The sequence below is a fragment of the Malaya genurostris genome, chromosome 3, assembly GCF_030247185.1.
Source record: "Malaya genurostris strain Urasoe2022 chromosome 3, Malgen_1.1, whole genome shotgun sequence".
Lineage (NCBI taxonomy): Eukaryota > Metazoa > Arthropoda > Insecta > Diptera > Culicidae > Malaya > Malaya genurostris.
The window spans coordinates 235,127,209-235,139,500 of NC_080572.1; the positions used below are offsets into that span (position 1 = coordinate 235,127,209).

The 12,292-nt window shown below is 37.7% G+C and overlaps 2 protein-coding genes across 3 annotated transcripts in view; one reads left to right on the forward strand and one right to left on the reverse strand.

The window, feature by feature from the left end:
- Positions 1 to 2,701: 2,701 nt before the first annotated feature.
- LOC131436374 (optineurin-like) lies at positions 2,702 to 4,298 on the reverse strand. Its single transcript, XM_058605064.1, has 3 exons — positions 4,112 to 4,298; positions 3,043 to 3,398; positions 2,702 to 2,971 (listed from the first exon to the last, which is right to left on the reverse strand). The coding sequence occupies exons 1-3, from the start codon at positions 4,217 to 4,219 to the stop codon at positions 2,779 to 2,781; spliced, it is 657 nt and encodes a 218-aa protein (XP_058461047.1). The 5' UTR covers positions 4,220 to 4,298; the 3' UTR covers positions 2,702 to 2,778.
- Positions 4,299 to 10,069: 5,771 nt separating this feature from the next.
- Positions 10,070 to 12,292, forward strand: part of LOC131436986 (SEC14-like protein 2) — a 62,230-nt gene continuing 60,007 nt past the window's right edge. Inside the window, exons 1-3 of one of the 2 annotated variants that reach the window (XM_058606006.1) lie at positions 10,070 to 10,254; positions 10,545 to 10,790; positions 10,859 to 10,988. In XM_058606006.1, coding sequence (XP_058461989.1) covers positions 10,935 to 10,988 — 54 coding nt within the window. In that variant the 5' untranslated portion in view covers positions 10,070 to 10,254; positions 10,545 to 10,790; positions 10,859 to 10,934. The remainder of the gene's footprint in view (positions 10,255 to 10,544; positions 10,791 to 10,858; positions 10,989 to 12,292) is intronic. The other variant, XM_058606005.1, reaches the window with a different exon arrangement.

Below are 12,292 nucleotides of genomic sequence, written 5' to 3' on the forward strand. Positions count from 1 at the left end.
GCCATCCGCATCGAATCTCGTACATAGAAGTAGGGGAGAGAAATGTCAAATTCGTGCGCGCCAAAATAGCAGCACTGCGCACCCATACAATTGACATGATATGTTGAATGTGATGCCACGAGATTGCGTTGCTGAACTGAAGATTGAGATCGCTCCAAGCTGACAGGGTCTGCTTCGGCGCAAAACTAATGTCGTTTTCGCTTGAGAAAACTGAAACTGACCCAGAGTAGTTTCATCAAACAAACACTTTTCATGAAACTGTGTTGGTTTCGCACTTAGCAACGGGGATTTGAGCAAACCTGATATAAAAATGACTCGATTTTCAGTTCAACAACGTTGAAACTAGCTTCAAACAAACGGTTTGATAGTAGTTAAGGTGGAAACTGGGTTAGGTTTGGCATCAAGCGAAAATGACATAATTTAATCGGCCTAATTTCGTTGTGATTCTTGTATACCGTTTGCTGATAAAGTTAACATCTACTACCACATTTGCAACTCAGTTAAATCTCGCAGACTGATGATGCAAAGTGATGTTTATGTCTATTCAGTATTTCGATCGAGTAATGCTTTTGAATGGAAAACTCGAACTCGTTCAAGATATTGAATGCAACATTTCGTATTCGATCGAAATAATCCGATTCGAACGAAATACAGAATCGAGGTGATTGAATCCTGGAAAATGTGAACGAAACACAAGAAAAAGAGAGCGACTTGAAACTGCGTACTACGAACGTCCCGTAGGAGAACTGCTTCCTGTGCCGTTTGATTCAATACTGGAGCAATTTTTTACATGATTAACATCTACATTTACAGCATTTTCACAAATGGGCTGTTCTAACAGCTCGCAAAATTGTAGCATACAGAATTTTAATGTTTATTATTTCATTTCTGGCTTTTAGGAGGGCCGAATTGTTCCACCTAGTGGTGTAATGATGCCTTTCTCATATCAATCATACTATCATATATAATACTGCGATTCTTGAAAGAATAACCGAAATCGGTTTGTTTGACCGTCTACTGATAAAAACTATCAATTGGAAAAGATTTGAGGTCGATTTAGAAATTTTTTAAGGTTTTTCCCCATTTTCAGTGATGGTATACAATTTTTAACCCACTTTACCCTATATTTCCGGATCCGGAAGTCGGATCCGCATGAAATTCAGGAATTACGTATGGGACTACAGGACCTTTCATTTGAATCTTAGTTTGTGAAAATCGGTCGCGCCATCTATGAGAAAAGTTGGAACACATATTTTCTTTTTTTGCACATTTTACCCCATAACTCCCGAACCGGAAGTCGGATACAAACAATATTCAGGAATTTTGTATGGGACTTCAAGACCTTTCATTTGAACTTAATTTTTTGAAAATCGGTTTCATCAGCCATCTCTGAGAAAAGTTAGTGCACTTATTTTCACTATTTTTTGCACATTTTACCCCATAATTCCGAAACCGGAAGTCGGATCCAAATTATATTCAGTAATTTTGTATGGGACCACAAGACCTTTCATTTGAATCTAAGTTTGTGAAAATCGGTTCAGCCATCTCCGAGAAAAGTTAGTGCAAAAAAACGTTACATACACACATACGCACATACACACACACACACACACACACACACACACACACACACACACACACACACACACACACACACACACACACACACACACACACACATACACACACATACACACACACACAGACATTTTGCGTACTCGACGAACTGAGTCGAATGGTATATTACACTCGGCCCTCCGGGCCTCGGTCCAAAAGTCGGTTTTCACAGTGATTGCATAACCTTTCTATATGAGAAAGGCAAAAAGTATCAATTGGTTCACTATAGTTTGACTTGATTTGCCTTTCTCGTAAAGAAAGGCTATGCAAGAACTGCGAAAACCGACTTTTGAACCGAGGCGTGGAAGACCGAGTTTTATACAATATTCGACTCAGCTCGTCTAGATCACAAAATTGATGTGTGTGGGTGTGCAAAAAACATTCAATTTACTTTCTCGGAGATGGCTGAACCGTTCTAATAGTATCAGATTCATATGAAAAGCCCGATTTTTCCATAGAACGCATTTAAATTTTATCCTGATTCGACTTCCGGTTCCAGAGTTACAAGGTGACATATATTTGCACTCTATGTTTTTGTATATGGCCGAACCGAGTTTTACAACAAATTTAGATTCAAATGAAAGGTCTCATATACTCGTATAACAATACCGACTTTTATTTGGTTATTACTTCCGGTTCCAAAATTACAGGGTTTTGAATAGAAACATATTCATTTCTAGAGGTCAGTATCTGGCCAAAACAACTCCAGTTCCCGGTTTTGGAACCATTAGTTAAAAAACTAGTGTACCATCCCGGTGATGAACCCTATGTCCAGTGGCGTATCTAGGGAGGGGGGAGGGTTCGAAGGGGTTACTTGCCCCGGGAGCAGCAAACTACTACTTGGGACTTTTTTTGCTCGATCAAGTCATCTTTCCGGAGGTGGAGCTCAGTTTTGGTTTTTTTTGCTCACTAAACCAACGATGGGTGCGGCAAGTCGGCACGCCACTGCCCCGGGTGCCAAATTTTTCTCGGTACGTCACTGTCTACGTCAAACTAGAAATCGCCCCATAGTCAGGAATATTATACATTATACGGCAAGTAAAAGAGGAAAGTCGTCAGAGATTTCCAAATAAGTCTCCAAAAATTTGACATTTTTGAATTTCAATTTTATTTTCAAACATCCAAGTGATTTCGTTGATCATGTCATTGTTGGTCATCAGTTCAGTAGGCGGGGCACTCGTCAATATGTGTCTCGAGCGATTGAATGTCTCCAAAATATTTGTTGCATAGTGAGCAGTGCGACGAAGAACGCTCCAATTGTCGGTCATTCCGATTTTTCACTTCCCAGCTTACTTGGTTAGACGATTTATTGTCTGTTTGGGCGCTACTGCTAGATTCTTGATGTTCTACAAGACTGAAAAGATGTTATCATGAAAATGAACACAGTTTAGGTAAAAACTTGACTTTCGCATAGCACGCCCTTACCCGGCTTTACTGCAGGCAATCAATTCTCGATTCTGCTGCTGCAGTTTGCTTAATTCTCTAGCAAGTCGGTTCTTTTCCAGCAATAGAGCTTCTCGTGCTGTTCTTTCATCGGTGAAATCTTTTTTGAAGATTTCTACCTGGGCCCTCAGTACTTCAACTTCACTTTTCAGAGATGAGTTTACTTCAAATAAACGTTCTTTAGAACTTTCATCTTCCAAAAGAAAACTGGTAGAGAATGTCTGTCGGGATGTGTGATGCGGTTGATTGAATAGCTGAGATCTGCATTTAGCCAACAGTTCTTGGAGAGTTTCCAAATTAGTTTTAATAGAGTCCAAGTTGTCGGAACAAGACGTTCTCTGAAATAAATGGTATAAAGTATTCTTCAATAAAATTGTATATTGAAAGTTTCATCAACAAACGGATATGTTTTGAATGTTTGTAAGTAATTGAACTGTCTTTTTGAAAGTTATCATCAACTCGCAACTAATCTCTGGAGACGCGGTTTCCGTCAGTATATTTTTGCATGAACCTAATGGAAACTACTTTACTTAAAATTAGATTATTGAACGGAACTCCGAAATTACTCAAAATTAGATAGTTGACCGATTTAGTGTACATCGGGGCACATTATGACTTTTTTATGACAGTTAAGATATTCCACTTTCAACCACAATGCGAATGAAGACTTGAAAGACATATTTTAGAACAAATTAATCAAACTAAAATATCTAAATGTGATTCCTCGTCTTGGCTAAATATCGAATTTTAAATGTCTGTAACATTTCGGAAGTCATTTGTTTTTCAGTCAACGTTCAAGAATTGTTAACACTTTCACTTCTTCAAACCATTTTAAATTTTTTCTTCATCAACCTTTTCTAACAGTTCAATCGAAAAACAACACTTTAAAGGTACTAAACTGAAGATTATTAATCAATATCAAGTTATGATGGAATGCTATGGAAGTAAAGATAGTAATTACCGAAAAGTTCTAATTAATTTTCATTACCAGAAACAGACAAACTTACAATCCATAAAATTCAATATAACTCTGTACAGTTAATGGAAATACCATTTTCTCGTATTCCGCTATCTGGGCAACGAATAACGAATTTTTTTCTTCCAAATCACAAATTTTCTCTTCTAGAATCATTTTACTTTTGATTGTTTCAATTGACATGTCTAAAACACCACCGTTCTGTATGACAGTATCACAGTAATCCAACCTGGACCGACTCTAACAGTAAACTGTTGAAATGGAATCAATATTGATTTAGAATCGAAAATCTGCAATCAAAGTCCAACGCCCGAAAATATAGCGCGACGCTCTCGATTATCGCAATCATTCATGCGCTGTGGCCGGAAAGGTCAAAGTTTCTAACAACAGCGCAGAATTCGTAAGCGATAAGATAAGTAAAGAGCGATAAAGGTAACATTCGTAGTAAAATAGGTGATTTTTTTCAATATTCTCAAACATACGTCAATCATCTGTGCGACGAATTTGTTATGGTCTGATCTGCTGATGAGAGCCTCTCTTCACTTTGCAAAAGAGAGCCTCTCATTGTCATCAAGCTTCCGTGTATTTTTGGCAGTACGAAGAAAATCCGTTATGAAACTGTCTCACGACACGACATTGTTTCCCAAAACCAATCACTAGACTGTTCGTCTTCATTCCGTTTGAACGAAGTGTCAACTAATACTTTAGCACTGTAGAACGTCATGTTTCGCAGCAGAATGCAGTACCCTGACGTACTATTATAAATTGTTTATCGTTTTTGGAGGCGACAAATCAATGTTTAGGACCTGGAGTTGAGGAAACTTTTATTTCTTTACTTACCAAACCAATGATGGGAACAGCAAATCAAGTTTTGCCCCGGATGAAAATTTTCCTAGATACGCCACTGTAGTTTTTAAAGCAATAATCCAGCCCGGTGGCAAGGATAGGGCGCTGCAGCAAGTGCTATCGTAGCCAACATCTGGGGTATTTGGTGGGCAATCAGAGCGCTCAGAGTATGGTGAACAAACACTCGAGCATTTCAAATCGAGTAAAATATTAATTTCCTTATCGTAGTGATGATATTCTGATCGGTAATTTGCGGGAAAGTGCGGTAAAGGGTACTGAATAAACAAGTAATTTGTAATATCAAATTTTTTTGTCGAAATACGCATTTGTTTATATGTTGTGTTATGTTTCAATACAATGGAAAATAGTAAAATAAAAACAAGATTTTTATGATTTGTGCTAATAATGGTTATTTACTGGATAGGTATTACTTAATATTGTTATATTCAAAGCTTTTTTTTTTGTTGGGGACGTAAATGGGTTTAGTCATCAACTAATCAACTACCAATCTTGATGCTATCGTCCCTGTTGTTGCGTTATCAACCATATGAGAGATGAAAATTTTAACATCCATCATCCTACAACTTGTAAGACCAGAATTTCGAAAGTTTTAAGATCAGATTTGAAAATTTTGTTACCTTGTTATGTGGTCGTTTGTTTGACTGTTTGAAATTTGTTAACACTCATCACCTTGTGATTCCGGAACCAGAAGCCGGATTCGGATGAAATTTAGGAATTCCGTATGAGACCATAACACCTTTGATTCGAAATTATCTCTCCAATGACTGTCCATGCCATAGCAGTTTCGACGAGCGAATGCGAGAGAGTAGGGGAAAGTATTATAAAGCTCTCTTATTGAGTAAAACTCTCCCTTTCTTTCTTAGGCATTCAAGACTTTTCTAAACAAGTTTTCTCACAAGCACTCTCTTTCCGTAGGATCTTTCTGCTATGTAAGTTTGACAGTCTGCTGCCAAATATGAATACACTGTGGTCTCTTTTTACGTGGGGGATGTAAAAATCGACTTTGGGACTTTGAGACCGCGTAACTTCGAAAATTCGCGTCGAAAGAAAAATCACAAAATGTAAGAATTTTTTTTATGCCTAATGTTTAAGAAATGTATCAAACGTCCAAATCTGGCGTAAATTCGAAAAAAAAAATTTGAGACTGCCGAAATCGAAAAATTTGTTTGATGCCTCAGAAATGCATGAAGCGTAGAGATTTGGTGTAATCTGAACATTTTTTTAACCAAATCGAAAACTTTCTAAGTGTCAAAGTGTTGACTTAAAAAAAAATCCGGATAACACCAGATCCCGACGTTGCATTTCCAAGACAAAACAAGAAATATACGTAAAACACCGCTTAACTTCGGATATCCGCGTAAAAAAAGCCGCGTAAAAAGAAACCGCATTAAAAACGCGTAAAAAAGACCTCAATGTAAACTGAAAATATCGTTAGACCGCTTTTCGATGTAAGATTTTGCGTCGACGTATAAAACGACTAATAGTTGGTATGCTGCTTAGTGAATCACTTTTACGAGGGTTGGTGCTTATGTATTCAGCCAAAAACTGAAAACAGTGTTATATTTGATCGGAAATGGTTTTATTGTTTACTAAAATATTCCCCTAAATGAACAATACACTTTTGCATACGCTTGAACCATTTTTCATAACAATTTTTCCACTCTTCTTGAGGTACCCCCAAAAAATGATTTTTGAATGCTTCAGAAGCTTCTTCAGGAATATTGAATCGCTCTCCACGCAGTTTATTCTTCACAGAAGAGATCAAATAGAGGTCGTTAGGTGCCAAGAGAAAAGTGAGGGAGATCCATTTTGGAATATATGACCACTATTTTTGGTGCTTCCTGAACCGGAGACCGGGAGCCAGGATAGCCGGAATCGATTTGTTGAGTGGCCTACTGACAATGGCGATCAATTTTTGTAGTTTTTAGATCAGTTCAGGATATTTTTTACGTTTTTTGTTTCGCCGGTTTAAGTGACAGTGTAAAATATTGAACACACTTTACTTCATTACTCCGTTTGCAGAAAACGAATTACCGTAGTTTTGAACGCTGCTAACTAGGTGATTTGAAAATGGAGTTATATTATTTCTTGATGAACATTAGATTAAGTTGCGACTGCGCTGGTCGTGAACCGAAATCTTTATTTACTAACGGAAGCCGAAGTTCGCAAAAAACAAAGAATATTGTTATAAATACTTCTTGAATGAAGTTTACGATGATATACTAGTAACGTTAGTGTTTCACAATTATTTGCCTATTTTTCAAATTTAAATCTGTTGATGAGAGAATTTCAAAATTGCATTTTCAATGTCATTATGTACGGTCGTGTCTCGCGCACAACCCTGTACTTTTTTATACATATAAAGAATTGCCATTAAAATCTCATCAGTCCGATATGCTACTGTAAAGCTGATATAAAACATCAAAAGGCGAAATATTTAGCTTTAATAATGCAGAGGCTGATTACTTGAATTCTGCATTCGTTATATTATTATAAAACACAATGCACAAATTTCATAATAGGAAAATTTATCATTTCGTTTTGTAGGAGATAGTGTAATCGGTTCCTTAACTCGAATCGGTTCTTTGCATCGATGCTTTTACAAATTGATGGGCCCGGGGGCAAGATTTATTTGTGTGTCCCTAGCTAACTCAATGATCTTTTTTTTTACTCGTTGGGTCCCGTCAAGGGTCCCCTAAGACCGTGGGCCCGAGAGCACGAGCTGCCATTGCCCCTCTGTAAAAGCGGCCCTGGTTCTTTGTATCAAATTGATACAAATCTTAATTTCAAAATAAAATTCTAAGAAGCGTAATAAATATTTCGGCTAGCGTTTTTGGCTCATGCTCCATTTTCACTAAATCAACGAAAAAACTTTTTTTACAGAATCCTGTGACGTCACCGGAAACCGATAAAAAAATGTCACACATTGGTTCCTCTGTATCAAATTGATACAATTCTTAAAGGCAGTAAATGTGAATGTGAACCTATCAGAACTACTTGAACTACACACTTAAAAAAAATCCCTGTGATTTTACATCTTATAAGTAGCACATAAATGGAGCGTCACTGTTCATGCTAATTCACGTGGAAGAACATTTAATATTGTGTCCAAAACTCCATGACATGAAATTCGTTCAAATAAAAAATGAATACTGATAGCAACCGCCGCGACTTGAACCGACAATCATCGGATCGCAAGTACGACTATTTATCGACTTAGCCACAGAAGCAGACATCTGCTTGGTTGGTAAAATGTGCATTTGAATTCATACAGTCGCACCTACTAGCAGAATGCAAGTTACAGTCGAAACCAGTAGAATTCAATTTAAGCTATTCTAACATTACAAATGAAATTTTCCGTCATTTGACAAATTAGGTCTTTATGAATTACAGTATCATATGAGAAATTAAGTCACCTGTAATATTCAAATTTTTTTTGGAGTGTAGTTTTTGTATGCTCTGTATTGCACATACTTATTTGGGACTAAAAAGACGAATGCAAGCGCACTTCGAGTACATGTTTGGCTGGATCCATTATTATACGCCAGAGAGCAGAATGATTACCCGACAATGGACTGCAACAACCGAACTTACCTGATTTGGCTCCCTGAGACTTTTTCCTATTCGGTCGACTCAAGAAGCTGCTGCGCCTCGCGTTTCAGCACCCGAGATAAGATTACGGAGAAATCACAGATGGCTCTGATGGCCATACCGAAAACTGAATGTAAAAAATGTTACGAGGATTAGATCAAGCGCTGCACAGTGGGGAAAAAACCCTGGAAACCCGCAAAGAAATCGGGAACCATGGAAAAAGGCAAGCAGCAGTTTTAGGGTTTTCTGTAGTAGTTGTTCTGTAACTTGAAAAGAAATCGAGTGCGGTCTACTGAAATAGCTTGATTTTATGTAAAAATGTCTGTAGAACCAAATGGAAGAACCTACACTGGCCGCACGAAACGTTTTGGTGGCCATTTTACCCCATTTCTCCATTTCATGATATCTTATTGTAAATCGTCCTTAAATCTCGGTAAAATAGTCATCATTCCATTCGGTTCTACAGACTTTTTTACATAAGATAAGCTGGGTTTAATAAACTTCCAATAAGTTTTACCGAGATTTAAGGACGATTTACAATAAGATATCATGAAATAAAGGAATTGGGGTAAAATAGCCACCAAAACGTTTCGTGCGGCCAGTGTGGGTTCTTCTAATCGATTCTCCAGACTTTTTTTACATGAAAGTAGGCTATTCCAGAATACCGCACTTGACTTCTGTTCAAGTTATAGAGCGAATGTTATAGGAAACCCCAAAACTGCTGTACATTTGGGATAAAACGAGCAGGATTGCGATTCGTGCGACCATTGTAAACCATTCCATTGAATTCCTTGGTCATTTTTACATAAGAAACGCTTTTGTTTGTTGATCTATCTCAATTAGTTCATGAGTTACAGAATTCTTTGCGGGTTTTCATAGATTTTTTCCCACTGTGCGCTGGCATGAGTGTGTTTTAGTCGATGAGGAGTACTTTGAAGCTGACAATATCGATTTTGATGAATAATCTTATATTTTTAATTTTCCGATTTAAATTCCGAGAATTTTTTGATTATGGTAGTATTTAAATACTCAATAATGATAGTTCCAGAGTCTGTTATAAACACCGGTGAAAGGGGCACGGAAGATCATGTACATAAACAATCTTCAGTAACGTCATATGTTTATTTGAGGTCCCCTCCCGAAACGAGATCCTGGGTACGGGCCTGATCAAAACGAAATAGTTCTGCAAGAATCTCCGGAGGGCACAACCGTGGTATTCTCTTGTCAACACGGAATTCTACTGTCGAGCGGAGCGCGACACCAGCTCAAACGGTATGGAAAAATGTTAAAGCGCACAAAATCAGAGCATGCAGCCTTGGTCAAGGCTCTCTCTGAGATCATCAGCTGCTTCACCAGTGATGGCAAATGTGCAGGTGTAAAACACTTTTAAGCGGCCAACAGTAAACAGTTTTACGATCGCGAAGGCACGCGTTCACTGTTTGCTGTTGTCGCCTGTCTCTCGCCGAATGAATTTGAAAAGGCAAAGCAAAACAACTCTTAGCAAACGTGGACCCGAATGCGGTTAGAGCCCCAGAGAGCATCGCTGCTAGACCACTGAATCAGTCTTGCGCGGTTCACTGCGAGTTGCGTTCGAGTCGAATAGACACCTGGCGAAAAAAAAAAAGTGGTGAATCGTTTTTAGGCCTCAACAAATTTCTTTCTAACTTTTTTATTTCCACTCGAAATACGCCAACCAATTCTTCGGTCATTATTAAGTCAGTGTTTACGAGAGCCGAACAACGAACGGATAGACTTCGAAAGTGAGCATACTTAGTTCAAACAGTCATGTTTCGTCAATATTTCACTTTGTTGCTGAGTTTTTGTTTTTCAATAGCTTTGGTCAAGTCATACTCACAACAGTTTAGTTAACCTTTCCTTTTTTTCTACTGCGCTACCTACATTTTGCCTTGCGGCCCATAAAGCATACCGACAGTGTTTCGTCGAGTGTGATTGCTGATTCATTTCTGTTGCAGAGGAAAACTTGCGTGTTCTGACCGAAATGCATCGGCTGTAATGAGACGATACATTTGTTTTATGTTTCTACATTTAGCCATTTATCAGTGCCCAAAATGACCTGATAACGTTGGGAAGAAAATAAAAAAATTCGAATATCAAATCGTCCAGTACTGATACAAAACAAAACAAAACGGGTCACGTTTTTGAGTGCAATGCCATTGACAAATCAACGATAAAGTAGTTCAAACGTTGGGGTGGTGGTGGCGAAGGTGACAGGAATCGTACTTGTTGGAATGATTCCGAAGTAACATGTTTGATAAGTGATAAGCGATAAGATATTGTGAATAACGAAATTTATAATCTGTTCTAACGGAGCGTGCTTATTGAAAGGTTTCAAATTTTCTGCAGCTTCATCCGGTAATTTTCTCCATCATTTTCGAAACCGCCCAACAGAGAGAGCCACCAAGAAAATATAGCATCAGCGATGACTTCGAAAATGCCTGCCTTGCAAGATGACGAACGGTTCGCGTTAATGAAGGTAAGTAAAGCTTATACGAGCAAAACGAATTTCATTTTTTAATTTATGAGCGGGGTTTCTTCGTCGACTTGATGGTGGCGAACACATAAATTGATGAAAGCTGAGATCGTCGATGCTGCGATTCTGCTGAATGATTTGGAGCCCCGTTGATGATGCGGTCCGGCATCCTAATCTGCATACACATATTAATGATTTGAATGAACTTTTAGCAACGAACTCGCATCAATTGCGAGATGAATAGAAACAACATTTAACGCAAAAATTTCGAAATCGCGAGAAATGAGTATGACCCTTACAGCTTAAACTAAATTAGATCCAAATTAATTGAAGTTTACAAACAACTGAATCACTGATTTCACAATTTTTTCATTTCACTAGGTATAACTCGATTGTTTCTACACGGATGCAAATCTATTGCCGGTATCATTATTAGGAAATCATGAAAATCATGAAACATTTTGTGAACTAGTCTCATAAAAAATTTCATGATTCAAAACATTTTTCTCATAATATCATTATTAATGTACACGAGAAGACACATTTCATGATTTTCCTAATTTCTTAATCGTGGTACCGACAATGGAATTTTATCCATGAACAAAAATTGTTCATCCGTGTACAAAAATTTATGACATATTTTTATAGGTTACGCACATTATTGGTATCCTAGTCTATATGACCATAGTCTCCGAAGCTTTGGAATTGATGCTTGAATATTCCACAAGCTTTTTTTTCGAACATGCTTTTCATTGTAACATGTTCTTTCCATGAGCATTTATTTATCAAAGTTATATACCAACATTTTGTCTTTATCTATAAAAAGGGTATAGAATTGCTGGGAAAGCTTACTTTTGAGCAGCCCTGGAGTTCCCTGGTGTTTTTACCTTTCTCATATAGAAAGGCTATGCAACCACTGTGAAAACCGACTTTTGATATGGAACCCGGAAGACCGAGTGTCATATACCATTCGACTCAGTTCGTCAAGTACGCAAAATGTCTGTGTGTGTGGGAGAGCGAGAGAAATATGCACTCACTTTTCCCCGAGATGGTTGAAGCGATTTTCACTAAATTAGACTAGAATGAAAAGTACTATTGTTCCATAGATTTTTTTTAAATTTGGTATGGATCTGACTTTCGGTTCCGTAATTACAAAGAATAATGTACAAAGGATTGTTCAAAATATGCACTCACATTTCTTCGAAATGGCTGTGAACCGATTTAGCAAACTTAGGCTCAAATGAAAGATACTACTGCTCCAGAGATGTTTTTTTAAATTTCATCTGGATTTGACTTCCGGTTCCGGA

Excerpts from the sequence above, each read along its gene's own strand:
- LOC131436374 (XM_058605064.1), bottom strand. The coding sequence starts at position 4,219 with ATGTCAATTGAAACAATCAAAAGTAAAATGATTCTAGAAGAGAAAATT. Across the intron at positions 3,399-4,111 it reads TAGCGGAATACGAGAAAATG|AGAACGTCTTGTTCCGACAA; the intron begins GTATTTCCATTA and ends CATTTATTTCAG. Across the intron at positions 2,972-3,042 it reads ATTGCCTGCAGTAAAGCCGG|TCTTGTAGAACATCAAGAAT; the intron begins GTAAGGGCGTGC and ends ACATCTTTTCAG.